The 26,928-nt window shown below is 39.3% G+C and overlaps 1 protein-coding gene across 1 annotated transcript in view; it reads right to left on the minus strand.

The window, feature by feature from the left end:
• Positions 1–1,052: 1,052 nt before the first annotated feature.
• Positions 1,053–26,928, minus strand: part of PGM5 (phosphoglucomutase 5) — a 69,240-nt gene continuing 43,364 nt past the window's right edge. Inside the window, exons 7-11 of the mRNA XM_072359402.1 lie at positions 25,860–25,975; positions 17,139–17,274; positions 15,662–15,845; positions 9,622–9,756; positions 1,053–2,601 (exon numbers count right to left, since the gene is read on the minus strand). Of these exons, the coding sequence (XP_072215503.1) occupies positions 2,512–2,601; positions 9,622–9,756; positions 15,662–15,845; positions 17,139–17,274; positions 25,860–25,975 (661 nt within the window). The 3' untranslated portion in view covers positions 1,053–2,511. The remainder of the gene's footprint in view (positions 2,602–9,621; positions 9,757–15,661; positions 15,846–17,138; positions 17,275–25,859; positions 25,976–26,928) is intronic.

Here is a 26,928-nt window from a genome sequence, read left to right on the forward strand (position 1 = left end):
AAATGATTTTTTTTCAATAAAGTAGAGGCAGTGGAACAGTTTGCCCAGAGATATGGATGCCCCATCCCTGGAGACGTTCAAGGTCAGACTGGACAGGACTTTAAGCACCTGATCCAGCTGTGGGTGTCCTCATTCAATGCAGGGGAGTTGACTAAGTAACTTTTAATGGTCCCTTCCAACTTCAGCAATTCTATAATTTCATGATTCTTTGACCATTGTCCCGATGCGCTATACTATCCCTCTCAGCCCCAATGATATGTGATCCTGTAATTCTTGTGAGCACTGCTGCCATCCAAGCTGTCAATGAACACAATGAGCTTCTCATGCTGCTACTAACTCTCCTTTAGAAGGACACTGCTCCCAAGGGAAAATGTAGTAACCATTTGGCTGTGCTAGGAGGTGATTTCCTCCTATTTTATGATTTAGCTCAAACCACGTGGCACTGGAGAGCAGATGCAAGTAGTCTGCATAGTAAAAATCATGCTCCCTCCTTGAGACTACTCAAAACAACCTGCTGCTTCTGATCACACATGCATTGTGCTCTCACTGTTTTCAATAATTCAGCCTCAACTATTCTGCTTTTGCAAACTGCTGAAGTGAGTTACATCACCCATCATTCCATACTGCTCCAAAATGGGCCTTACAGCCCCTACTATAGATTATTCACCTTAGATCATCAGCACAGTTAATTCGATGTATGGTCAAGAAGCAGATGAGACTATATAGACAGTTTTCTTTAATACTGTATATAAGTGCTCTTAGACTATGCTCCCTTGTACCTTTATTTCCTTTATCTTTCTCTCTCCATTTCTCAAAGATGTTTGCTAATTAGTGACAGATAAAAATATCAGACACAAAATATCAGTGGCAGAAAAATGTCATGTTCTGAGAGAGAAAATTACTGTCTGAGCAAATTGCTCGCACCATCACAGCTGAACAACACAGGAACCTTACGATTTCTAGACTTGATAAAACTGTGAACCAACAGTAGCAGCGGAGGTGTCCCATTTCTGAGAGCCTCATCTGTTTACAGTCAATCAAGAAGACAGTGTAACTGTATGAAAAGCAATTTTATTAGGATGCTTGAAAGTGCAGTGTGTCTTGCCAACAAGACAGAAATATAGCATTTCTCTTTATTGTGTACTCAGTGTCATAGAAATCTTCTGACAGAAGTGTTGAAAGAAATCAAAACAATCTCTTTTGCTGCAATGTTATATAAATTGCATTAGATTTGACAACCACAATGAAATGAAACACACTGCGAAGAGGCAGGTGGCACAAAGGCACCTTAACAAATCATACAAGTGACCACACTGTTCCCAAGGAAGCAAAGCTTTCAAACAAGTCACATGCATAAAGTCTTTGAGTTGTTATGCAGAGCACAGTACTGTAGCTAGAACTGCGGCATCATCTCACAAGCAGAAAAATGCTAATGTCTATATCCCCAGATGTCCTTCTCAGATTTATACCAGGTCATCTCTTCGCTCTTGGCACTCCCTAACTTTTTATTTCATGATCCACTGTAAGAAAAGAACTAACAAAAGCTGAGTCTCGCTGCTGAGTGATACAAGTCATTTCTGTGTAATTCATTAGTGTTTGTTTACATTTCCTCTTCACTACACACTTCACTTGCCACTCTCTGTTAAGTGGAACACGACTACTGCGAAGACTTTAAAAACTTCCATCATAACTTCTTTATGTAAAATTGCTGAACTTGAAGCAATTGCCTTTCAAACATGATAAGCTCCAGTATCATCATCTGGCATGAGGAATACTGCAAAAGACAGCCAAGATTCTATACCCAACATACTGCTGTGCAAGGACACAATCAGCTTCTACAGCACAACTGCCTCAAACGGGTCAAAAATCAGGAAAATGCAAAGGCACAAGTCGGACTGATAACGCTTTAAAAGCAGGGTTAAAAAAATACGGGATGACACTGCCTTTGGGAGCATGTGCAAGTGTGTATACAACACTGCTGCCAGCGTGTATCTGTGAGCAACGTGAGAGACTGGAGAAGTGATGAGAAAATGCACACATTGCAAAGCTTAGCACAGAACCCTTAGGCTCCAGACATGTTTTGCATACGTGTCTGTAAACCAACAGTAAGGAGACAAGGATCCCAAACATGTCTTTGCTTTGCAGCCTCTCCCCCTCTCTCCATAACTGAAATTTCCCCCAACCGTTCTCGTAGTACTCAAAAATAAGCAGTCTGCCTTTTCTGTCACATTGCTGGCAACATTTAGGAGTTAAGGCCTTTTTCTGTGGTTATACATTTATCTGAAATAAAGATATTACAGGTAAAACAAAGAAGCCAATACACTACTGTTTTTGGAGATCAGTGTAACTGAATATGTTTGACATGACATTGAATTTTTCATTCCACCTCCCTCTATCCCCAAGAAAAGTTTTTAAACCATACAAGGCACAAACAGCTAACGCATTTCAGCAAAGTCCTGTCTCTCCCTCGCTGTTCCTCTTTTGGCCCTGGTTTAGCAATCCTCCGCAGGTTCAGGTGATGACAGTGGGTCCCTTTCTCCCCGTCCTCTCGTGGATCTGCGATATTTTCAGTGCGATCGCTATGAGAGGACTCAGCACAGCCTGAAGAGGAAGAAATGAAATGAGTTACATACGGCAGAAATATCAAGAGACACATTATTTAAATTCCCCTCCTAACACAGTTTTTTTTTTAACTAATAGTAGTAAATCATTAAATAATCAGTAAAGACTTGATGCACTTATACTACGTCGTGTGCTTGATAGCAGCGTCGTGCCAAGCAAGTTTTGTGAAGTTTCACATTGATTGTACTTAACACTATGCTTAAAAGAGAAACCAGTAAATACGCCACAGAAATCACATCTCAGTGTAACAGGAACAGAGCAGCTCTGCTGAAATCTACTGTACGAAATGGTGTAGATATCACCTAGGTATAATTACTTCTGATGAGTGATGTACTAAGATAAAAGCAAGAAAAACAGCAAGAACTCTCAAGTTCTGGGCTACTGACTGTACTAAGTGGCTCTACATACAAAACCGCTCAGATTGGTGTGTGCAGGTAACTGTCAAGATAGGACCATATGAAAACCAAGTAAAAGATGATTTTTCAACCAATAACTGAATCTTCTCCCAGTTAATTATATCATACAGAAAGATGAAGTGACAGAAGATGAGCTTTGTGCAAAGAACTTTATTTTCAGAAAATTATATATTTCACTGCCAAACTAATACTCTGATTTTCTGACTCTCAAAAGTCATTCTTTTGTCTCAAACTATGTTCCAGCTTTAAATCTGTCCACTTTAAAAATCAAATCAAACAGTCACTCTAAACAGCTTAACCTTACAGATCTCTTTTCAGAAGCTCAGTGTAACCAGTTCTCTAAATCCATTTGCCACATGGCAGTTTCTGACAGTATGTGGTATTTGCTTTACCTGTACTAATGGTCAGACTGTTAAACAAAAGTGTGAGGAGACAAAACAACTTTGCAAGCAGAGTCATGAAGCAACACCCTGCATGTCACTGGCAACAAATGGGTGTACACAGTACGTACAAATGTAAGTGGTCTGATTCATCACTGTCCAAAAAGCACATCGTGAGCAAATCTTGATGAAGTAAATAATGCTGATATAGAAAGACTGTATCATTCCTTCCATCCCACGCTGTGGATTAAGGAGAATTGAAAGAGAGAAACATCTGAACTTCCTCTGTCACTCCCCTGAGAACACTCTGACCTATTTATTCCAAAAAGTACAGGAAAATTTAAGAAAAGAAAACCCTTATTGATATAGCTTTACTTGGCCCTCATTTCTTAAACAAATGTACACTGAGAGAAAAGAAACAACAACCAACAAAACAAACACAGCACTACTCAGTGCTCTGAGCAAAAAACAAAATCGAATCATGTGACGTCCATTTACAAAAATATTTTAGCTGCTGTTCTTCAGCCAAATGGTTCCAATTATCATTGAAACATTCTGCTGCTTACCATCATACTTGTCAACAGATAAAAACTTATTTTAGTTCTGTCCTCTCATTTGCCTCAACTACACTTTCTTCATCTTGCAGATGTTAAAAAAAAAGTGCATTATTTTCAAAATGGTAAGAGCGGAGCAGAACAACAAGGATGGGGAGATGAAAAGCTGAGTGTGCCAAACCAAATTTAGATGAGTTTCACATAACTTGGGCGTGCTCATTCTCCATAGGTGTTAAGTTCACATTTCTCAGTGCACTCTAAGTCTCAAAAACAAGTTGCCCTATCAGTTTTATCATTTTTGCTCTATCTTCTCTTAATGTATTTCTCTGCATTTTGCATGCAGCAACAAGTTCATCAGCATAATTTTGGTCTCCCGCAGCTCTAAATGTACCCGAGTGAATGATCGAGGTGTAACACTCCAAACAGGGGTCAGTTACTTATGTACATGTCATTACTTGTAAAACACGAAGCACTAACCCATTTGTTCCTCATATTCCGGTACCACAGGGAGGGCAACAGAAAGCCACCTGAATTAGTCACTGAAAGAGTGTACTGCTGGGGCACTATCCATCAGCTAAGCCTTTAAGTGACTTACAGTATATAGGCATGTAGGCACCTGAATTACTAATAACAAAGACTGCCCTTTGGACAATAATTATTTCAGAATATTCTGAAATTATAATGCTACAGATTTCTAAGCAGAGTTGGCACAGTGCATATATCAGCACAATTCACTTTCCTAGAACAATTGTTCCAATTAAAGAGAGATAAACAACACAGCACAGCGTGAAGTTTTCAAAGAAGGACTACAGTTCAATGTTTGGAATTCTGCCATGACAGGAGATATGCCAAGTCCAACTTTGCATTTTCCCTTTCTAAAAGCTGCAGTCAAATCCAAAATTCTACCTCTTCAGCTGCTGGTCCTTCATTTTTAGTATCAATTAAAGTAGTTTTCCAGTTCCTCAAGGTAGCTTTGAGAAAAACATGCTTGTACATTGAAGTCACCAAAAGCTATACTTGCTAGGCAGTGTTTTTACTGTTTTATAAATTATGATAAGCCTTGAAGATTCAGGCATGACCTTGCCTGAATTAACAAGCAGACAGCACTATACTAGATCTTCTGCTGGGCTGATATATCAAGGGCTAAACCCTCAGCTGAGCTCAGTGTGCCTGCCCAGTGGACTTACAACTGTCAAGTCCTGCATTCCAAAAAAGCAGAAGTCTCTGGAAGTTTATGCTGCAGCCATCGGTCCTAGAAGATCTTAAGCCATGTGGATACCCTGGTCAGTTGTGGAACAACCTGCCTGGGTCTGGAACATTTACAGAACTCGTCATGTTGATTTCATTACAATGATGCAACACGCTGACGAGAAAAGGGAATTGATATCTCTACCACCTCACTATCTACGTGTAACTACTAACTACTGTTTGCAAACTCAAATAACACCACAGTAGGACTCAGAAGGACAGCTGTTCTGCCCCGGCAGTGGAAGACAACGTGTACAAGGGGTGGAAAATACAAGAGGAAAATGAAAACTGAGTGGTATGAGGAAATATCTCTTGTCAAAAGATTAATTATTTTCCAGTATTTCAAATAGTCCAGACTGAAACTTAAGTTTAGCTAACTTATTTTCTTGACTCAAAAAATATTTCATAATTACTGCCATATGATATATTTTTCTAACATAACAAAAAAACAAACTACTTCTAGTTCCAACTGATGTGAAAGCTGTTCGCTGGAAGGCTTTTGGCAGATCTGGAAGCCAAGTTATCTGAGTAGCATGCGTATAATGTACTATACTAGGGTGTAATCAAATAGATATAAAAATCCTTATTCCACAAGCCTTCAGAGAAAAGCTTGTGAATTAAAGTACTAAGGATAAGACTTAATACAAACCCTACAAATGACATATTAATATCCAGCAAGAGCCATGTTAAGAAATCCAGTGTTTCAAAAAATGACAGAGAAACCATAACTCTAATAAACTGAACTGGTGGTTAGAGGTTGTTAACAGTATTTTGACAGAACCATATAGAAACTTATAATTTTATCACTATTAAACGATGCTGGGGAAAAGGACTTACATGCTATTGATTCCAGTTCCCTGCTCTTGCACAAAGTCATGCTTGCAAGAGAGAAGCAATCCCTTCACACAATCATTACATATATATAGTCAATCCCTTCACACAATCATTACATATATATAGTCATGTATCATCTTAATCCTTTTATCTACATTCCATGGTCCACCCAAAATAAAAATTTCTCTGCTGACACCCAAAAGTTCTTTCAGAAATTCAGCTTTGGATGATGAAGACACTTTCAATTCCAATTACATTTTTTAATTGGTTTGCTTTTTTGGACAAAAACACAGTGAAACAACTCTTGTGTAGTTGCTGCTACTCAGTGATTCTTTAGCTATCAAACATCTAACAATCTTTAGAAGATGCTACTAAAATAAGATAGTAACTAAGTTCTGAGAGACCCTATATTCATTAATAGCAACTGATGACTTCAGCCCTGTTCAGAGGTCATGCTCCTTATGGGAATAGTTTCAGCCACATTCTGTGGACAGCCACTCTGCATCTGAAGGGCATCTGTGAAGATCAATTTACAATAACAACAAGAAAAGACTTGTGCTTGAGCTGGACAGATAATTGGCTGATGGTAAGATCAGAGAACCAAGACAAACTGAGACTCAAACATCAGAATCACATGAGGGCAAAACACAAAAAAATCACAGTGGTTTCAGTTTGAAAAACCTCCTACCTCCATCGCCATCAAATGGATAGGGCTAGTTCTAAATAGTGACTGTGGATACAGCCCAAAGCATTAACACAAACCTGAAAATGACTGATGGAATGCAAAGCTTGATTTCTACCCCTGTTCTTTCATTTTAAGAATTTCTTCATTCCTCAATAGGTTTTTGAAGATTTGCTTGTTTGCTGTAGTAAAATGAAAACTGAATAGTTACAGTTATCCACAGAAGCAGAATGAAATGGTATTGTCATCAGGCAGAAACGGAGAAATGCAAGAGCACTCAACTCCCAAATGCCTGTGTAAGCAATCAAAAGAAGGTACTTAAGAAAGGTAGTCCATTAAGCAGAAGGAATCGTTGTGCACCTTAGCATCAAATAATTTTCTTCTGTTTTATGATACAGAAAGTATCATAAAAGACACCCACCTGGCTCCATGGACTTGTGACAGTCCAGGGTGAAGTAGTAGGTCTCTTAACTGTTCCCACCCAAATGCTGGTAAGGGACCTGGAGCACAGGCCTTATGAGGAGTGGTTGAGGGAACTGGGATTGTTTAGTATGGAGAAGAGAAGGCCCAGGGGAGACCTTACTACCCTCCACAGCTATTTAAAAGGAGGTTGTGGTGAGGTGGGGGTTGGCCTCTTTTCTCACGTAACTAGCAATAGGACTAGAGGGAATGGCTTCAAGTTGCACCAGGGGAGGTTCAGGTTGGATACTAGGAAAAATATCTTCTCTAAAAGAGTGGTCAGGCACTGGAATGGGCTGCCCAGGGAGGTGGTGGAGTCACTGCCCCTGGAGGTGTTCAAGAAACATTTAGATATTCTACTGCAGGACATGGTTTAATGGGAAAATACCGGTGATATCTGGATGGTTGGACTAGATGATCCTAGAGGTCTCATCAACCTTAGTGATTCTATAATACTTCAAGAAAGAGTGAAGAAAACAAATACACCACATCTGCAGGAAATTAGCACAATCTCTGGAATGTCTATTAGACAATTGTTTAGCAGCATATGAAGAAACTCCATAAACCTAGGATAAAAATCTAACAAAAACAAACAAACAAACAAAAAACACAAAAAACCCAATGCACGGTTCAAAACAATTTCATGTTCGGCAAAATTTTGCATTTGCACTGCAGTCGTAAATACATGAGACTTCAAAAACAGAGCTTTCAGTTCTTGCAAGCTAAGTGCTTATCCACTCTTCCATGAGATATACTTCGTCCTCTTTTGTTTATTTCAGCACATGACAGTGTTTCAGTGGAACTAATCGGAGAGGTGGATCACAAAATGTATTATAAGATGTTTTAGGTGTCTGCTGGATTTCACTGAAACTTGCTCTCAAACTTCTATTTTCCTAGGAAGGAGTCTGGTTATGATGTGAGATAATTCTCAGATAGCTGCAAGTCTTTCCCTTACAAGGAATTCCTACACTGTAAAGACTCAGGCATCCCTAAGTCCTAACTGTGCTTTCAGTGCAAGGCAACCCTGAGATGCCTTAACTAAATGAACCCCAGAAAATCTGCCCAAAAATTTATTAATTTTTAAAATACTGTTCTTTAAAAAAAAAAAAAAAAAAAAGAGTGGGGAAAAAAAAAGAGAAATAAATCTCATGACAGACTAAAATTTTCCCACCATTCAGGCATCTCAGGCCTTAACATTCCTGTTTTGTTACATATTACACAAACATGCACTAAAACTGCTATTCCTACCTCAAAAAGTCAACGGTCCCACAAAAAAACATCCACAGTAAACAAAGGTCAAAGCGCTGAGTGGAGGAAATCATAAAACTAACCTTCAGCTCCTGCTGCAAAAGAAATTACCCTGCTGTCCCAAGGGTCTGTGATTCACATAGCTGCAGCTAAGGCAGAACTGAGCATTATGTTAGTTACTCACACTGCAGATATGAAAGAGGTCTATGGAAGAGTCTGGCTGGCAGAGGGAGGAACAGAAGAAAAGCACCACTGACTAAACAAAGACTGTCAAGAGGCAGCAAGGGCTGGCTGGCTCTTCTCTCAGTGCCAGACTATTCTCCATGAACTATTCTCCTAGCACCAGGAACAACAGTATGGCTGACAGGACAGGGGTCTTGCCATTTAAGGGCCCAGCCCCATGATACTCAAAACAGTCAAGCACAAAAGACACAGAAACTGTACCCAGAATCAACAAACAGTCCAGATCAGCAGGCAAGCTCACAGCAACAGGACAGGTACAAGGTCAAACTGGGGAGTCAATGCACAATTTCCATCCACTGAGTGGCAAGAAGGTCCACAGGGACCAGGCAGGGTTGAGGCCAATGAATAAAGTCAATATATCCTCAAAATTTAAGGCAGCACCTGATACTACAGATGATACTGTCTTTCTGGCATTTGACTTAACCACTAGTATCTGTAATTTAAACAAAAAATTGGCTTTCTCAGGATGTGGTGTTTTCTTTAGTTGACTGGACTGACTGACTGAATGAATGTATGAATACATACATATACTTCTTTTCTCTTTAACCTTTGACCTTTTGCCTCAGTGCTCCTCATTGAACTGATGATCTTCATTAAACTGATGGTGCAGATTTCCAAAATATCCACTTACAGTTTCAATATGCATCATTACATCTATTGGAAACTCTTCAGTTTCTCATCATATCACTGATATCCCCTTTCCGAGATCAAGAAGCAGCTTTCCTGAGCCAAACACAGCAGACCTGCTAATGCCTCCTGACCACTTAGCAGCTTTGGTATAATACTCAGAACATTCTACCTTTAGCATGTGGAAAAAAAATCAAAAACCAACACATGTGATGTTCAGGCTTCTACAGGCATCTGCTGGAGTCTGATTTTCATACAATTACAAACAGTCTATTCTTGCAGATCCTCTTACAATGTTACTGCATTACCTGTGGTTCCTTGTTGTGTTGGCTTGGATCCTTCTCATAACTCTCTGCATAGATCCGGAGAGTAGCTCTCACATGGCTAGAAGCACTCATTCTAAAGATGAGCCTGGAAGCATCTGAAAAAACAATCCGCAGCCCCTATGGGAGAAGGAGGAGTGTCATACATTAAGGTGGCAATACCTCTTATACATCACAGTTTTCACTGCTCTAAAATAAAAGAAGAAAGGAAGAACCATAAGGATACAATTTCACTTTAACTTTAGGCAACTCGTTTATTACTTTTTTCCCCTCTCAAGTCCAGAAACAATCTGAGTTTTCACTCCCACTTCTCCAACCAAGGGCTTTTTTACTGCTGTTTTGGGGTTTTTTTTTTCACTAATCTGTTCTTGTTCTGTGTGGAAGAGCAAAAAATCACCAGTCTGTGAAATATTTATAAGACCAACAATGTATGGGAAACAGCTACTGAAGCAAAAGGCAGCTGTCAGTACGGAATACAAAAGTCAGCATCAGCTCCCTCACAGACAATGCATCAAGACTTGATCACATTGATTTCAACAAAAGTCTGGAGTACGGTCTAGGAACCCAACATGCTCTAACTAACTGTATGAAGATCTAAAAAGATTTATTATTAATTAACTAGGAATTTACTTAAGCACCCTTCTCCTTTTATTTACACTTCCTGCTTTCATACTATACATACAAACATGTTCTTTGACAGGCCATGTACCTGAATCCATAGTCAACATCCTCTCTGTACAGGGATGCTATAAGGTAAGCAAGAAGGGCAGACAGGTAAATTTATTCCCATTAAAACAAAGGACTAAACTAAAAAGTTAAATATTTGCAGTGTTTTCATTCTCTAACAGCTTTGCGCTAACTTACGGTCTTGTTCCCTTTCTGTAAATGGCATCCCTAGGCTAAATGTTACCTCTGTTCTGCCAGTGAACTTCTATTTTCCATTTTAGTCCTGCTATTGGCAAATGAGTGCATAAACTGACATCATTGTTAATTTTGTTGAAGATGCAGCAAACCATTTAAAAACGAGAGAATTAAAGAGAGAAGTATTATATTTTTTCATCTTTACCAGCAGTCGGAAAAGACACTGATGTTATGAACACGGTGCACCCCCATACTAAAATATAAGTGCAAAAAGCCTTTGTTTGCTCAGGTATATGTCAAAGCATCTTCAACAGTGTCTGGATGATAACATGAAGAAATATGTAACAGGAAATATAACACATGGGCAAAAGGCTGAGTCAGACAGCCTAAGAGATATTATCCATCTATTGCTTTGGTTGGGCATGAAATGCGTGTGAAGCAAATGTGTCTCACTGAATTCCTCCATGAGGAAAAAATGGCATCTACTGACATTCATCAGTGCTTGCTGAATGTTCATGGAGACCAAACAGTGGATGTGAGCAGAGAGAGGCAGTGGATGGTGCGTTTCAGCAGTGGTGACTCTGACATGAAAGATGGGCTACATTTAAATGGCCATGCAGATCTTTACAAGCACAGCATGCAGCCTCCTGCTCATCACTGGTGGAAATGCACAGCTAATGGCGATGGCTATGTTTAAAAATGGTGTTTTATAACTGAGAATTTGCTCTATCAATAGTGTTATTATGCACTTCATATTTGTTACAGCTTCCATGGAAATAAACAGGAGGCATTATTTCCCTGCATATTAATATTAACACACACAATGGTAGCAAAAATTCATCTAGTATTTTCAATACTAAAAGCATATGTAATAATCAAAAATAGTTTATATTCAGCAGGATGAGCTTTAGAGCTATTTTTTCTACTGTTTGCTATTAAGCCAACTCATTAACTGCTTGGTTCATATGATGTTAGTGGGAGTTTGGCCATCGGTCTCAATGGAATTTCAGCTTGGACTGATAAAAGTATACAGTCAGTTTGTTATGATCTCATCCTTTGAGCAAGGAGTTGTCTCTTGCTGACTGCTAACTATTCCTAATTCCTAACAACAGCAAAATGAAAAAAAATATAGCTCTAGGGGTAGTTTGTTTTGAATAGTTGTCAAACCTACGACCAAGAGCTCAAAATATATAACATTCACGTCAAGCAGATTGAAGTGAAATGGAAGAAAGCCTAACATACTTGCACAAAATGAAACCGTGAACATAAAGAGCACGTGAATGTCTTTCTACTCAATGGCTACATGGACATTTTGCATGTCCCTGCAAGGTCAAGCCACCTCCATAGTGATAAATCTAGTAAAACCACTTGAACACTCTTCTACATATTCTGCTTATCTGGCAAGAATAACAACTGTACATCGCTGCCTCTCTGAGAACCTCAATACTGTCTCACCACTTATTAAATTATGGTCAGAAGGTTTACAAACACTCCCCATAACTCTATCCTTCTTGATGCTAAATTTTTCCACCAAACCACAGCATCCGTAGCCACTCTGATGCTACAGTTTACAGCACTTGAGTTTTTTACATAGCTTACACACACACAACCTGCATTCAGACAGTTTACTATTTCTGAGCTTATTTTCACACTCCTCAGGAATAAATGATTGGCAATATTGTTTTTTACACAAAAGGGACGACAGCTGGTAATTGTCTATAAGACCAGGATCTCTGCCATACAGCTAAAGATATTTTTCAAAGGGGAGCTATAGAGACACAGTGACCGTACTTATTAAAAGCAACTCCCTACAAAGTGCCAGGGAGAAATTATGTGCTAGGGAAACAGTGGCCATCAGAGCTGGACTGTGAAAGTCAACCTTCATGCCACGCTTGCACCTGGAGCTACAGCATAAGTCATTTCTGGCACAGAGCTCCACAGCAGAAACCTGTCTTTTGACTGTCTGCTGAAAGCAGCAATTTTGAAACCAGCAAAACTTTTCACTCTGTGATTTAATGAAAACTATTATGTATTTACATTTCTTAATGTTTTCTGAAACTTACACCACAAAGCCATAGCTTACACTTGTTAAAGCCAAAGGAAAAACAGCCAAAAACACTTACCAAATAACTATGAAGAAGCGTTACCTGTCTAATAACATACGGTCTGCACTTAGGTGAAGACAAAATCAAAGTTTATCCCTGCTCACTACTACAGAGTATGCTGCTTAACATATAGAATATTCCTTTTTGGTATTTTTTAGCTTTTGCGATCATGGTTGTCAAAGCAAATTGGAAAACAAACAAACAAACAAACAAAAAAAAACTGAAAGCAGCCTACTTACTGTTTGATATGATGTCATTTTCTCACCTGACATAAGCTCAATGAATTTAAAGCCACATACTTGCTATTTATTATATAGAAAATGTCAGCTCTGTGAAAGTGCACAGAATAGAATTTTATATGCAGAATTAATAAATTGCCGTAAGGGAAAAACAAAGAATAACAAACTGAGAATTCCACAGCAAAGAAAAAATCACAGTTTTAATATAACGGGGCACATTATTTGTCACAAACATGTTTTATTACGGAAACTGGTCATTCTTTTTTCCAAAAGGAAGCAAATGTAAACCTTCAGTACAGCTCCCACAACGGATATCTGCAGATCTTTGTGTTAGGTAGATCAGGCCTGCTGCTGAAACAAAATGTCCTTGCCACTGGTTAACCCGCTGGCTTTGAAGCCAGTGTGACAAAGGTAAGAGCTTCACAAGGATTTCTCTCCTTTCGCACTATAATCCAGTTAAGCAGTTTACTTATGTACTAAGATCTCTGAAGTGTCCAGAAAACAGAACTTTATACACACTGTGCTGTTTCACTTCCAGTGGTTCCACAACTTTTTCAGATAGCAATTTTGTGATTAAACAAGTGAGAATTAACGCAGTAATTTAGGATGCACAAGACTAAGTAGCAAATTTAAAGAAAAATTACTTAAGATGTTGAAGACTATTATTAAATGGTAGAAGATAATACTAGCCAAAAATCTATCGCAGTAGCAGTATAGCAGACAGACACATGCATAAATTAGAAGTATGCAGAACAGCTATACCTTTCTTCAAAATACTGTGGATATCATTATTTTAATTTACTCATCTTGAACATCTCCATTGTGGATGTTCTGACAAGAAATATGTTATTGCTGACACGGGACTGAAATATCATTCTGAACAAAGAAGAATTTTTCCTTTATCTCTGGAGGGTCATATGAAATATCTTTCAGAAAAGCCCCCCGAAAAACATGAGACTACATGCAGAGAATTCTACATCCTAAATTTAACAAAGAAGCTAGACAACACTAAGTAAATTTAAATAACTAACATTAGGAGTTTTATTCTGTAAATCTCAGAAAACAATAAATCTTCATGAAAGAGTCCATCCTTTTAGTTGATAACTTGTTTGATACTGTTATGTGCTAATATCTGTGCAAAGGCCACCACAGTTTTCAGGAACAGCAGAACATTTCATTTAACTTTATAGCTTATTACTGAATTGTGATGATAAACAATTTTCTATTTGTTTCAGAATAAACTAGAGTATGATCTGCTTGTATTGCTACATAGCTATTTTGTTATTGCTGTTTGCTTTCTGCAGTTTATTAAGACTGACTTAGTTGTAGTCCAGTAGATGCAGTTCAGATACATGGAGTACAATTTTCTATCCACTTACAAATGAGGAATTCTGAGGAAGTTCCTGAAAACCTAGCTGGAAAATCTACACGAAACTCATGACAGTCTCAAACAGGCTCCTGCATTTGCACAAAGAGCATACAGTGTGAGGAAAATGGCAGCAGTGTGAACTGTTGCCTATTTCCATGGAATAATGTCATTTCTTATTTTATTATGCTTGGAGAATTCCACCAAGGCTGCAAACACACAGAGCCAGGAATGTAAGCTCGTCAAATGACAAACAGATTGAATTGTACTCTCATCAAATGAATGCTTTCGCCAATGAAAAGACATGCTCTCCATTTCAAAGTCCATTTAAAAACAGAGCAAGTCATGCTTCTCTGTATTACACGGTGACGTGATTAACGGCTGTACTCCAATTTAGGAAACAGCTTTGGATGAAAAGAAAGGGAAAGTACACTAAAAATTTACAAACTTTTTTTTTTTTCTAAAGGACAAGAGTCACAAGTCTGCCATGCCTCTAATTTTCCAGTGGATTCGGATATGACAATACCCTCGTACCTTGTTTCAACAGCAATATGTACAAACACAGTTGTTCTGTGGCAGGTGGGCTGCTTATATCATGTGGATGTAATAATGAATGGAAACTACAAAGACACTGCGCAGAATGGAATGGCAACTGTTTTAACAGCCCATAATATCATTTGGTAGAGTCTGATCAGGTCAAGCAATTTACAAAGCTCACAAACAGGACAATAAAAATAAGCAGCATAAAATCAGAATACATGTAAATATGAGCCACAGCTCATATTCAAAATGTTTTTTATATACATCTACACCAGGCAAAAGTACGTGTCTGCTTTTGTGCTTGTCATGGAACATCAAAGGCTCAGTTTGAGTGGCAGAACTTGATAGCTAAAAGATCTTAATATTGACATAGCCTACAGTCAGCCCAAAAGGAACACAGAGCAGTTATTTTGACTAGAGAAGGCAAACATGCCCCGATACGGGACAATCTGCTTAAATCTTCTGCATGCCATTGGCAACAAGGGAATAACATGTCTTAATTATGTGAATACCAAAAGTAAGAAAATTTGAACTTTTTTTTGTAATGTACAGCAACTGTAGATTTCAGATAGAAAACAGAAAAAGCAAACACTGCCTTTCTATATGACACTTCCATTATTCAGGAGAGGGGTACCTCTCTATATTTGCATTGCTGGCAGCAGGGACCCCATCTCTGCCTACATTTTCTATGACACTACAGTCTCCATTTAGGCACAGCAAGTGCAAGCCAAACCAGCGGTGGATTATCTTATCCAGTCTGAGCTGATCTTAAGCAGGAAATGTGGTATCTATCAGAGCAAATCTTAAAAAATGTCCTATAAATAAATGGTAAGGCTTTCAGCTGAATGTCAGAAATGTTTTAGTAGACACGTTGAAAGCTGCAAAACTTTCCTACTCCACCACCACAGCCATACCTGTCTTTTGGTCACAGTGCCATCCACAGGATCTATGTACTCAAAGCTGTCTGTTCTTTCCACACTGTAGATACTGCTGCCCACAGCAAACTGCTGATGGCTGAATGACTTGTCAGTGATCAAAGCTTCCAGATCTCTCATTATGAAATACGCTGTTCTGGGTTCCAATGCTTCATAGTCAAACCTTGCATGTAGATAAAAAAAGTAGAAGTAAAAACTAAGTCCACTTAGAAGACGATTCTTTTTTCATAGATCTCAATACACACACAATTAGCAATTTGTTGATTACTCCAAAAATTGACAGTGGACTACTGAAGTACTGACTGCAAAATAAACCAGAGCATGCATGCAGTCCTGTGTAATCTGCCCATTCTACATACGTGCCACAGTTCTAATCTGGCCACCTATCTCTTAAGGCAATAGAAACCATTTGGAAAACACATTGTATCTTAAGCAACGTACAAAAAATTGTATAATCATAGAACCATGGAATTGCTAAGGTTGGAAAAGACCTCTAAGATGACCTGGTCCAAACATTCACCTGCCACCAATACTTCCCCACTAAACCATGTTCCTTAGTGCAGTATGTAAACACTTCCTGGACATCTCCAGGGACAGTGACTCTACCATCTCCATTGGCAGCCCATTCCAGCGCCTGACCACTCTTTAGGAAAAGTCTTTCTTAATATCCAACCTGAACTTGCGCTGGCGCAACTTGAGGCCATCCCCTCTAGTCCTATTACTAGCTACCCGAGAGAAGAGGCTGTCTCCTGTCTCACAACAACCTCCTTTCAGGTAGTTGTACAGGGCAGTAATATCTCTCCTGAGCCTCCTCTTCTGCAGACTAACCCCAGCACAGACAGCGTTCTGAAATCAAGAGCACCATCAGTGCAGTGCCCTGAAGAAAATGAAACAGAAGAAACTTTGCTGAAAGTTTTGAGGAACAGCTGTGTTCCTCCGTGATTATACTTACTCATCTGAACTAAACCTATTCTGAAAGAGAGAGAGAGAGAAGCTAAGGTAAGATCTGTGTTAGGTGAACACCAATTAGAATTCACTCTTTTGAGACATTAATAAAAACAGGTATTTATGGATCTTCAGAGTTCTCTTGAGTTCAAAGCAAGCACAAAATTGGTTTTCACAAGAGCATTTTCAGGAAGAAGCATGGAGAAACAAATGTATGAGTAAACTTGCTGAGATTCTGACATTTTTCAAAACCATGTAACCAGCTATTCCCAGGGATTCCACATGTAATATACTGGAAGTGACATATATGCACAACTCCTCCAGTGAGAAAAATCTGCTTACTCAACTGATAAAAAACTGCATACAGAACAGTGGCAATCTGTAGCAGATTTTCATTACATGGACATATCAAACAAACATCTAAACATAGCTGAGCGCAGCTCATCAAGCCTTATTTGTAGAAGAGTCAACCCACTGACTGCATAAGTTCCTGTGCCTTCATTTTTCTCACCTGCAGTAGTAGTGCCGACCAAACTTTGCCCAGTGATCCCTGACAATTTCTTCGACACTCTGCTTTCGCGCTGCTAGGATTGAAAGCCAAACTAGAACAGCCCACAGTCCGTCTTTCTCTCGAAGGTGGTCAGACCCTAAAGAGAGATATGTAAAGCACATTATTTGATATCACTGTGTATGAGATAACAAGCTAAGAGGCTGGGCAAATGTCTCATTTAACTTGGACATCACATAATGGTAGCCAGGAAGGTACTAACTTCCACAACTATGGTAGCTTCGGTGACAACTGAAATTCATTTTTACATTTACCCCTAACGTTAAGTAAAAAATATACGTGAGTATGTGGATAGAAGTGGTAGCAGCAGAAACACATTTTTAATCATTACTCTAGCTTGCTGACATACAGGGTACTTCCACATTTCTGGTACTGTTTCCCAGAACTGGGCAAGACTCCTGGCCAGGCGTGTTCCGTGTTATGTGAGTCAAATTCAAGGGCATCTCCCTATCTGTACAGACATTCATCCGTCAAGCTGGGGAAGATGAGTTTTCCCATTCCATGAAAAACATAAATTTCCAGAATATTTATAACCTTCCATCAGTACAAATTAAAGATATAAATATATTTAAAACAAAAACATGATAAATAGCTTCTGAAGAAAAAAATCAGAAGAGAACTTTTTTTTCCCTGAGTTCCTCCTTACCTTTCAGAGATAAAAATGTTTGAGTGCTCAGACCTAAATTCCTTCAGTTTCACAGCTGTATAGATACAAATTGATAGAAAGGGAACTAAGAATAATTTTTGAAAATCCCACAGTATTTAGGACACATTCAGAGATACAGGAGGCATAAATTCAAGTCTACCATATGAATTCAAATCAGCATTGACCTGAATTGGAAATTTCCACATACAAAACCAAAAGGAAAACTTGGAGCAATAGACTGCTTTGCAATAGACACATAATTTATCTGGACTGGGAGCATTTCTATCAAGGTAAACTCTGTCTGTTAGAACAGTAATGTATCAAGCAGCAAAAAGTTCCAACATAACTATCATTTCATAACCAAAGAGTATTCTATAGGAAAGGTATTGGTCATCTCAGCAAGCACTTGCTCCTTTTGGATAATTTAGAGCAAGTTTTTGTGGCAGTCTGTACTGAATCTAGCTGAACTCTTAAGAACCTTCAATAGAAAGTAAGATCCAAGACACTTGACAATTAGTAAACACTGGAAGATGACTACTTTAACTAATCTGTGGCCACTGCTCTGGCACATTAACACCAGATTAGGTTGAAGTTTTTTAGTTGCACTTAGTTATCATTTTCTGTTCACACAGTATGAAAACCCTGGGTACAAAGCAAATGTATTAAGTCACAGAATCACAGAATGACCTGGGTTGGAAGGGACATCAAGGATCATGTAGTTCCAACCCCCCTGCCTGGCAGGGCCACCAAACTTCCACATTTACTAGATCAGGTTGCCCAGGGCCCCATCCAACATGGCCTTGAACACCTCCAAGGACGGGGTTTCCAAGTCAGAAGTTTTGTTGCTTTTTCTTTCATGAATTACTGACCCACAGTTTGACTACCCATGCCCCCAGAAATTACTTAGCAAAACATCTCCAGAGAGAAATCAGAAAGGCTTTTGTTCCAAAATGTGTTCCATGATATATAGTCTCCCTCATCAAATATAAAAATTCTGCTGCATCAAGTCTGCTTTGCAGTTCTGTATTTTTTATACAATAGCCTGCAAGTTCTGTACACACATTTGTCAAAAATGGCTGTTTTCCTACTGGCAAAGGATCTGGTTCTCGTTATATAAATTGATGCACTGAAGCTGTTAATCCTGTGAAAAACTGTCAAGAGAAAATTAAAGACATAAGGAAAGCAGTAAGATTTGCCTGGAGCAACTGTGATTGCTGGGGTTAACTCTTAACATCCGTCCCTCAGTTACCGCTGCTGCTTTTGTCTTTCAGTCCATCTTTTTGACAGAGAGCAGCAAGTCAACGTAGCAGCTGCTATTCACACAAATTTGCTTCACACAAAGCACACATCGACCTGGGTTTGCCATAGCTCTGCCTGTAACTCAGGCTCCTTGGATTACATACACCACCCCCCACCCCTTGAATCTAACATTTACAATTACTGCTGAGCTAATTACGCATAAATTACTGATCCATACAATACCAGAACTGCATAAAAATGATTACTGGTTGTAAAGGGGAAAAGTGTTTCTAGAAATCACAAGAAAAAAAAGATACATGAAGATTTTGCTTGAGTCTGTCAGTTGGGTCCTGTAGAAAACTAGGACACTTAATAGCTCAAATGGATTTAAGGACTGAGACAGCCAGCCATGTTCCTTCATGTCTGCAAAGTAGCTGTCATGTTTCTGAGAAAACTTTCTTTCTGCCACTTTTGACCTGCCTTGACCTGCAGTCTGTGAGCTGTTCGCAACAAGGACAGTCCGCTAACACAGTGCCTAGAGCTATAGCCTGGTCCCCTAGCAGCTGCTATAAAAACAGTTAAGAGCTTACTTTGTTCCCTGGTTCAGAGCCTCCGGATGCTATCAAAGCATGGAGTGCTGCCTGATCAGAAGAAAAAGGGCAGGGTTATTTATGAGCCCTTGGAGCTTCGCAAATAGCTTCAGATAAAAAAACAAATGACCCCGAACAGGAAGTCAGCCCTTCATATAGTCAGATCCTCACCTCTTCTACTCCTTCCTCATGGTAACACAGTAGATTAGCTAAAGGATGCCCTCCAAAGAAATACCAACAATTTGGTCTACAGATAACAAAATCAGCTTTGCTCATATGCGAAGCAAATGGCATGATCCTATTTTTTACTGCAGACAAGAGTTTCTTCCTAGATAACGCTGCCAGTGCAGCTTTCTGCCACTGCCACTGAAAGGAAGATGTAGAAGAGAGCTGTCAGCTCCCACCAGCACCTGTCATTTCTCTGGGAACAGCAGAAAAGTTGTTAGGCCAGCACAGGTGCAGGGGGTTTTCCGGGTGTCAGAAGAAGCTTGGCTACTGCCCATGGCTAGGCAGGACAAAAGGGTGGGGAACTGCAGCCTGGCACTGATGAGTTGTTTTGGGAGCAGGAGCTGGTGGGGGATCTTGGGCAGGGTGGAGGAGAACTGGGATGTTATGCATGGTCCTGGTAATGGTGAACTTGCCCCAGCACTGCTGTGCCTTTTTTCTTAACCTTCCTGGGTCTTCTTTTAGCCATTCATTCTTAGCACAGGAAACGTTAATTCTGCCTAGAAGTCATCTCTATTGATGATATTACCCACAACTTAAATTGATTAATCTGCTCAACAGACACTAGCAGCAAGTGGAGATGTGGTAGAGATAAATACACAAGTTATTTGTTTCAAAGTAAATTATCATTTACTCTCCCAGTGTGCAACGTGCTGCAGACTGCAAGCCATCAATTCACATGGTGAAAGGCACACTACTCAGTCAGCAAAACAGTCAAAATATCTCGACATGTGTGCGAAGGTCTAAACTTAGCACTGAAGAAAATAAGCATTTTGATTTAACAAACAGTTTGAGTATGTTTCACTGAACCAAAATGGTCCAGTGAAACACGGGCATAAGAATTTTTAGAAAGGTCTCTGAGCCCTGTTTTGGCATGGCTTAAGCTTATAAATCTCTGTGAAGAGGGATGAGTGTACACACGTATCATTCTTCTGATCCATTTAGCAGCTTTGGCGTGTGTTGTGTCCTTGTGTGTCCTTCATGATGACATACAGATTGTTGTTCCTCTGGAAAGAAAAAGCATAGGAAGAAAGCAATCCAGAGGCAGAAGTCTGTATGGAAAAACCTGTCAACAACCCAACCATTTCAGAATTAAAATAAATAAATAAATAAATAGATAGATAAATAAATAGATCAGAGATTAAAAACACTACCCTAACAGTAACAGTAGTCCTGTGTTTCCAAGAAATGTATCGATGCATTATTCTTATTAGAAGGAGAATTGACAACTGGGATTTCTCCAAATTTATTTATTCCACCTCTTATTTTACCACACATATACGTGCAAATGTATTGCTTTCATTTCTTTTAGCAAATTAAAATCCACTAGTACAACTCTGTTAAGTCAACTCCGGCTTTCACTTGTTTTATCTTTGTAGGTGTCCTCACTTCCTCTCTCACACTTACTATCCACCTCACATGCTCAAAACACAAGGGAGGAAGCTAGCTCTGCCAGCTCCATTCAGTTAGCAGTATCTTCCTTCGGTTCATGTACCTAATATCTATTGCTGTGAAATCTGCAGAGGCAGTCAGTTTGTGCAAAGTGATCAAATAAAAGGAGCCCACAATTCCTGAGATTCCAATACTACCAGTCACTTTGTTTTGCTGAGGGCACTCAGCAAACTCAGGATAATTCTCATTGATACTGCACATTGAAAAATACATAGCATTCATGAATTCCAGCCCCTGTGTAAGGAAACAAAACAGAAAGAACAGTGGAGTCAACAAACATTCTTCTAATTATGTCATTGTATTTAATTTGCCATTGGTAAGGAAAATTACAGTAACAGCAAGTAGTTGTGCAGATTATTTTTAAGTTAATCTGCCATGTATTTCTCAATATAACAATAACAACAAAAGTTATTTTATACTCCTGCTACAGTTAATTACTATGGGCAGACTCAGAGTAAACAATCTGGGAAGCACTGCTAGAGCACATTCCCATTCACAAGTACACAGACAGGCTTAAACCGAAGTAGTCTTGACAGTCAGCAGGCTGAGAAACAAGTCAAATCAGGAAAAAATGCTCACATGATTATTTTTTTTCTGATACTGCCAAGCTATTGGGTACGCAGACTTTCTTCTATATGTCTCATTTATTCTTTATCTGAGAAGAGCTTCAATTTTGATAGACAGTGAGCCTTGAGGATCATATATAAGAAGAAAATGTAATTGCTTTTCCCTAAATTAGCCAATTCTGTCTAGCATATTGCACTCTGTAAATGCATCTTTAAAACAAATGTGAAACTGAAGCATGTATATAAACTCACAGTAGAACATTTTGTCTGCACACAGTTTGAGCCTTACATATTTATCCTCCAGTGACTTGAGTCTTGGTGATATTTTAGGCAAATGGAGTGTTGCATTACTGTAACAGATAAGACCACACAGCCCTTTAAAGGCTTTTATCATTATCAGCCCCAGACCATCTTTATATTCTCCACTAGTTCTTCTTCCACATAATCTTGCAGGAGAAAGCAGATGGTGTTCATAGCATCTGGAAATTTGGGAGATGGAACATGCAAGTTTATGAAAGACGCATCAATTACTGAGGTGGCTTAAACTGCAGAAAGATAAATCAACCATACAGCTCTCTGAATCCTAATTCTTTGCTGATGAAATTTAGAAACTAATTGCTGCTGCAGATGCCCTTCTCTGAACTGTGTCCTAAGCATTAGTCATAGAACCAGAAAGCTGCTAACCTCATCTGACAAGCTCCCCACACGACTACAAAAATGGAAGAAGATTTTAAAGCACTGGTTGAGCTCCAAGATCAGCTGCCAGAAAACAAGTCTGGGAAACGCAGCACTAGGGATGTTTTCAAAATCTTTTGTCCTTTTATAGCAGAAACTTTGCTTTTATTTATCTGCCAGTGCAAAATCCCTTATATTGTAAGACTAAGGCTCTGTACTGTTTGGAAATTCCAGCTGGGCTGGATTACCTGGGTATACAACCAATCAGCTGTATACCAGTGCTGCATGGTTAGTTTGACAGCAGAATGTGGATATGTAAATCTCCATTCTCTTTCACAGAACAGTAATTTCCCTGCTCTGATCTGCAATATGGTATATTTCATTAAAACTTCTTCACTGAAAACTAAAATGTGTCATTTCAGTTCCCTAAATAGCTGTGATGGAGAGGAAAGCTGTAAGATTTACTCAAATGCCCAATACTGGCAGAAATTTGTGAAGTTCATGCAGCTTTTAGGACATTACCAACAGGTTCGCTATAAGGTAAATATTTAAATATTTATTGCTAAAAACAGCTCACATTGCTAAAGTATTGGTCATCTACACACCAGCCTATGTTTTACTAATAAACCTCCTGGCATATGCAATTTTTTCCAGACAGCTGCACAAAACTGAAAGATGATAAGAAAATTGCAGCAAGGAGAAAAAGAAACTTTAGATATCACTGCCCTGTAGGCTCTGCCACAACTTACACAAAGATTACCTACACTCTGACCCAATGCTCCAAGTGGTCTGCATGCCAGTAGGCTGGAACGTCAACAGTTAACACTATCGTTTAGATGGCATTGTTAAAAATGGGAGGCCAAGAGGCTTTCTGAACTGCCAATGAAGTTCTCTAGGTACTAGGAAGCTTAGTGGAATGGACCAAGCTGCACTGGTTTGGTGTTCCTGTAGAACAGCTCTCTCCATTGGCCAACAATATGTTGTTCAAGCACCATTACAACTAACAAGAGACAGAATTTACTGGAAATATGAAGAATTGACTGTGGGATATGAGGATCAGACTAAAATGGGAATACAAAGAGTGCTAGGAATGCAGAGATGGATGTGAGGTCAGGAGATGATAGCTGCAAAATCAGAACAGCAGCTACTATTGGTTTAGGACTTTACAGAAAGATGGAAGTAAAGGGGAAAAGTCAAGGGCAGTAAGAGAGGAGCCACAGTTGCCTACTTTCAAGAACAGCCAAACTCCATAGGCCCTTTTTATCTCTGACTGTGCGTCTTCCCCCACTCCAACAAGCATCTGCTACTTTGGTTAATAAGGAAATAAGGTCAACACAAATCAGAACATCCTCAGTGTTTCAGCAGATCAAGCTCAGAAACTATTTTTCTTGATCTATATGGCTGATCTGCAGAAAGATCAGTATAACTGATACTCGGGGAGACCTGAGCATGCACATGGATACACATCAGGTCTTTTCAAGGTGCCATGAAAATCTGATATTTGGTCTTTTTCATGCTGTAGAACAGGCTACACACAGTTGGCTAGTGCATCCAGATGTACTTCAGTCTGTGGGAGTCAATTCCCACGGGCTAATTCCAATGACAGATCACTTTTTTCTTTTCCTACAGTGTGACAGTGAAAACAGGGTCGCTCATTTTCAAATTATTTAGGTGCTAATGACATCCTGTTGATGTCCCAGGAGCCACCTAACTTTCATGGAAATAACAATCTTTGGATATACCTGCAAGAGAAACTTTAATATCCAGAGAGGAGTAAAGAACTGACTTAGTGAAAAAGCATCAAAAACCACCCATCTGGTTCAGGCAAACAGAGATGCAGTCTAGCAGCATATAACAGCAAATGACAGTACGTTCTGAAAGGTACAAGATCTGAAAATGCCTCCCTTCCCAAGCTAAAGCCATCATTCTGTGACCTTGCAGAAAACCCTCAGACAAAAAAATTTATCCGATGCACAGCAGCTGAACCAAGGCAACCAGGAAGCTAGCGATGGGACAGTGGTTCATAATCAGAACAGAAAGCAAAACACACATGCTTTACTTATTCTTACAGACACCCAAAGAAAACTAATGCATTCTTGAGTTCTTCCATCACAGCCCAGATACTCAGAAGAAAGTTAATGAGAGACTATTGAATAAAGATATCCTCATTTTTAAACAAGAAGCATTCTGGACTAATTGACCTCAATTAATAGTAACGTAGTTCCAGAGTTAACTAAATCAAAGCAACATGAAATTTCCAATCTGATTTCACTGCACAATAAATGATTTTCTATGAAAATCTGTAGGCAAGGAATTACACACACACACACACACACACACAAAAAAAAAAAACCCCACAACAACAAAAAAAATAAACTTCATAGAATCTGCATCAAAATATACAATGTATTATTAGCTATGCAATGCGTTAAGTTATTCTGATATGTAGTGACTCAAAAACACTCATATTGCAACCATAATAATAATAAAAAATATAAAGAATAAATAAATCAGGTTCCAGAATCCAGGAAAGAAAAACAGGAAGCACTGCAAAATGTGTTCAGTTTTTCTCATTCTACAAAACCACATTTGTTCAGTTTTATACATTATAAGCTACTGGTTTGCTCTGAATGAGGGCAGCTCAGATTATTCTTTCTGCATTCTGTTGTTTGACTGGTTCTTGGGACAGATAAGGGAAAAATACTTAGGGAGAACAGGTGTTGATATGCAGCTGAATTTATTCTAGAGATGACTTTATCACTATCTGGCTTTCCAGTATCTGTAATGTTCTAAAAAAGGGACATGTGTAACAGGTTTGATTAGACATAACAATCCTCACTTTGTACACTGATTCATGTTAGGAAAAACAAAAGTCTGCAAGAACCATGCAAATGCAGGCTAAATCCCTCAAAATGCCATTGTGGTCCAAAAAAAAACTATTACAATGGAGCTAGAGAAATCCTTCCACATAACATTCAAATCAGAATACAGTGTCAGATGCCTTTGAAGGTTGTCAGAGCAGCGACCAACCTTGCAATACCCACCTTTCACATTTTTCATACTTCAAGGTATGTGGACACCAGTGACTACTAGATGCCCCAAATACGAAAAGCTGACAGTCCTTTGTTCAAGCATAGGATAATTCACTGATTTATTATTATTATTATTATTACTATTATTATTATTATCATTATTATTTTGGCTTTGACTTTAGGTACCTCAGAAAATTACTGTCACTAAAAGTCTCCGGACATGTCTGTGTACTACTTACCAGTGCCAAAGCTTTCCTCTCCACAGAGCGAGCAACGTCCAGAATCCATGAGATTGGAAAAATATCTCCATCCTGTTGGTGTTTCATACACAGGAACCTTCATTACTTTTGCCACTCTGCAGAAGACACAATAAAACAACACACATTTAAGAAGTGCTTTTTTTAAAAAACAAACAAACAAACAAACACACAGCTTGAGTTCAGTCAAGGAATATTGTCTGTTTTGCTGTAAATCCTAATAGCTGAGCTATAGAGTAAAACAAAGCAGAATAAAACACATCTACAGCACCATTCAAAACTGATCCTTCCCTCAGAACTCGATGTCAATAAGAACCTAGATGAGTTTACATGCTGCAATACTTTGAAAAAAGTAGGAACCTCAGCTAAAAAGGCTTTACCAGTATATTTCTCTTGTTACTGAGCCAGACCGAGTTACATCTAGAGTTTTGTTATATTAATGCTTTCTTTAAAGTTTCATCACTATGTTGAAGTACACACAGAATCACAGAATGACCCAGGTTGGAAGGGACCTCAAGGATCATGTAGTTCCAACCCCCCTGCCTAGCAGGGCCACCAAACATACACCTTTACTAGATCAGGTTGCCCAGGGCCCCATCCAACCTGGCCTTGAACACCTCCAAGGACGGGGCATCCACAACCTCCCTGGGCAGCCTGTTCCAGGGTCTAACCACTCTCCTAGTAAAGAACTTCCCCCTAACATCCAACCTAAATCTTCCCTCTTTCAACTTGGATCCATTTCCCCTAGTCCTGCTATTATCAGCCCTTTCAAAGAGTTTACTCCCCTCCTGGGTGTAGGTTCCCTTCAGGTGTTGAAAGGCTTCAATGAGGTCACCCCGCAGCCTTCTCTTCTCCAGGTTGAACAAGCCTAACTCCTTCAGCCTGTCCTCATAGGGGAGGTGCTCCAGGCCCCTGATCATCTTCGTGGCCCTCCTCTGGACCCTTTCCAAAATCTCTGTGTCCTTCTTGTACTGAGGGCTCCACACCTGGACACAGTACTCAAGATGGGGCCTCACAAGAGCCGAGTAGAGGGATAATCACCTCCCTATCC

The sequence above is a fragment of the Excalfactoria chinensis genome, chromosome Z, assembly GCF_039878825.1.
Source record: "Excalfactoria chinensis isolate bCotChi1 chromosome Z, bCotChi1.hap2, whole genome shotgun sequence".
Taxonomy (NCBI): Eukaryota; Metazoa; Chordata; class Aves; order Galliformes; family Phasianidae; genus Excalfactoria; species Excalfactoria chinensis.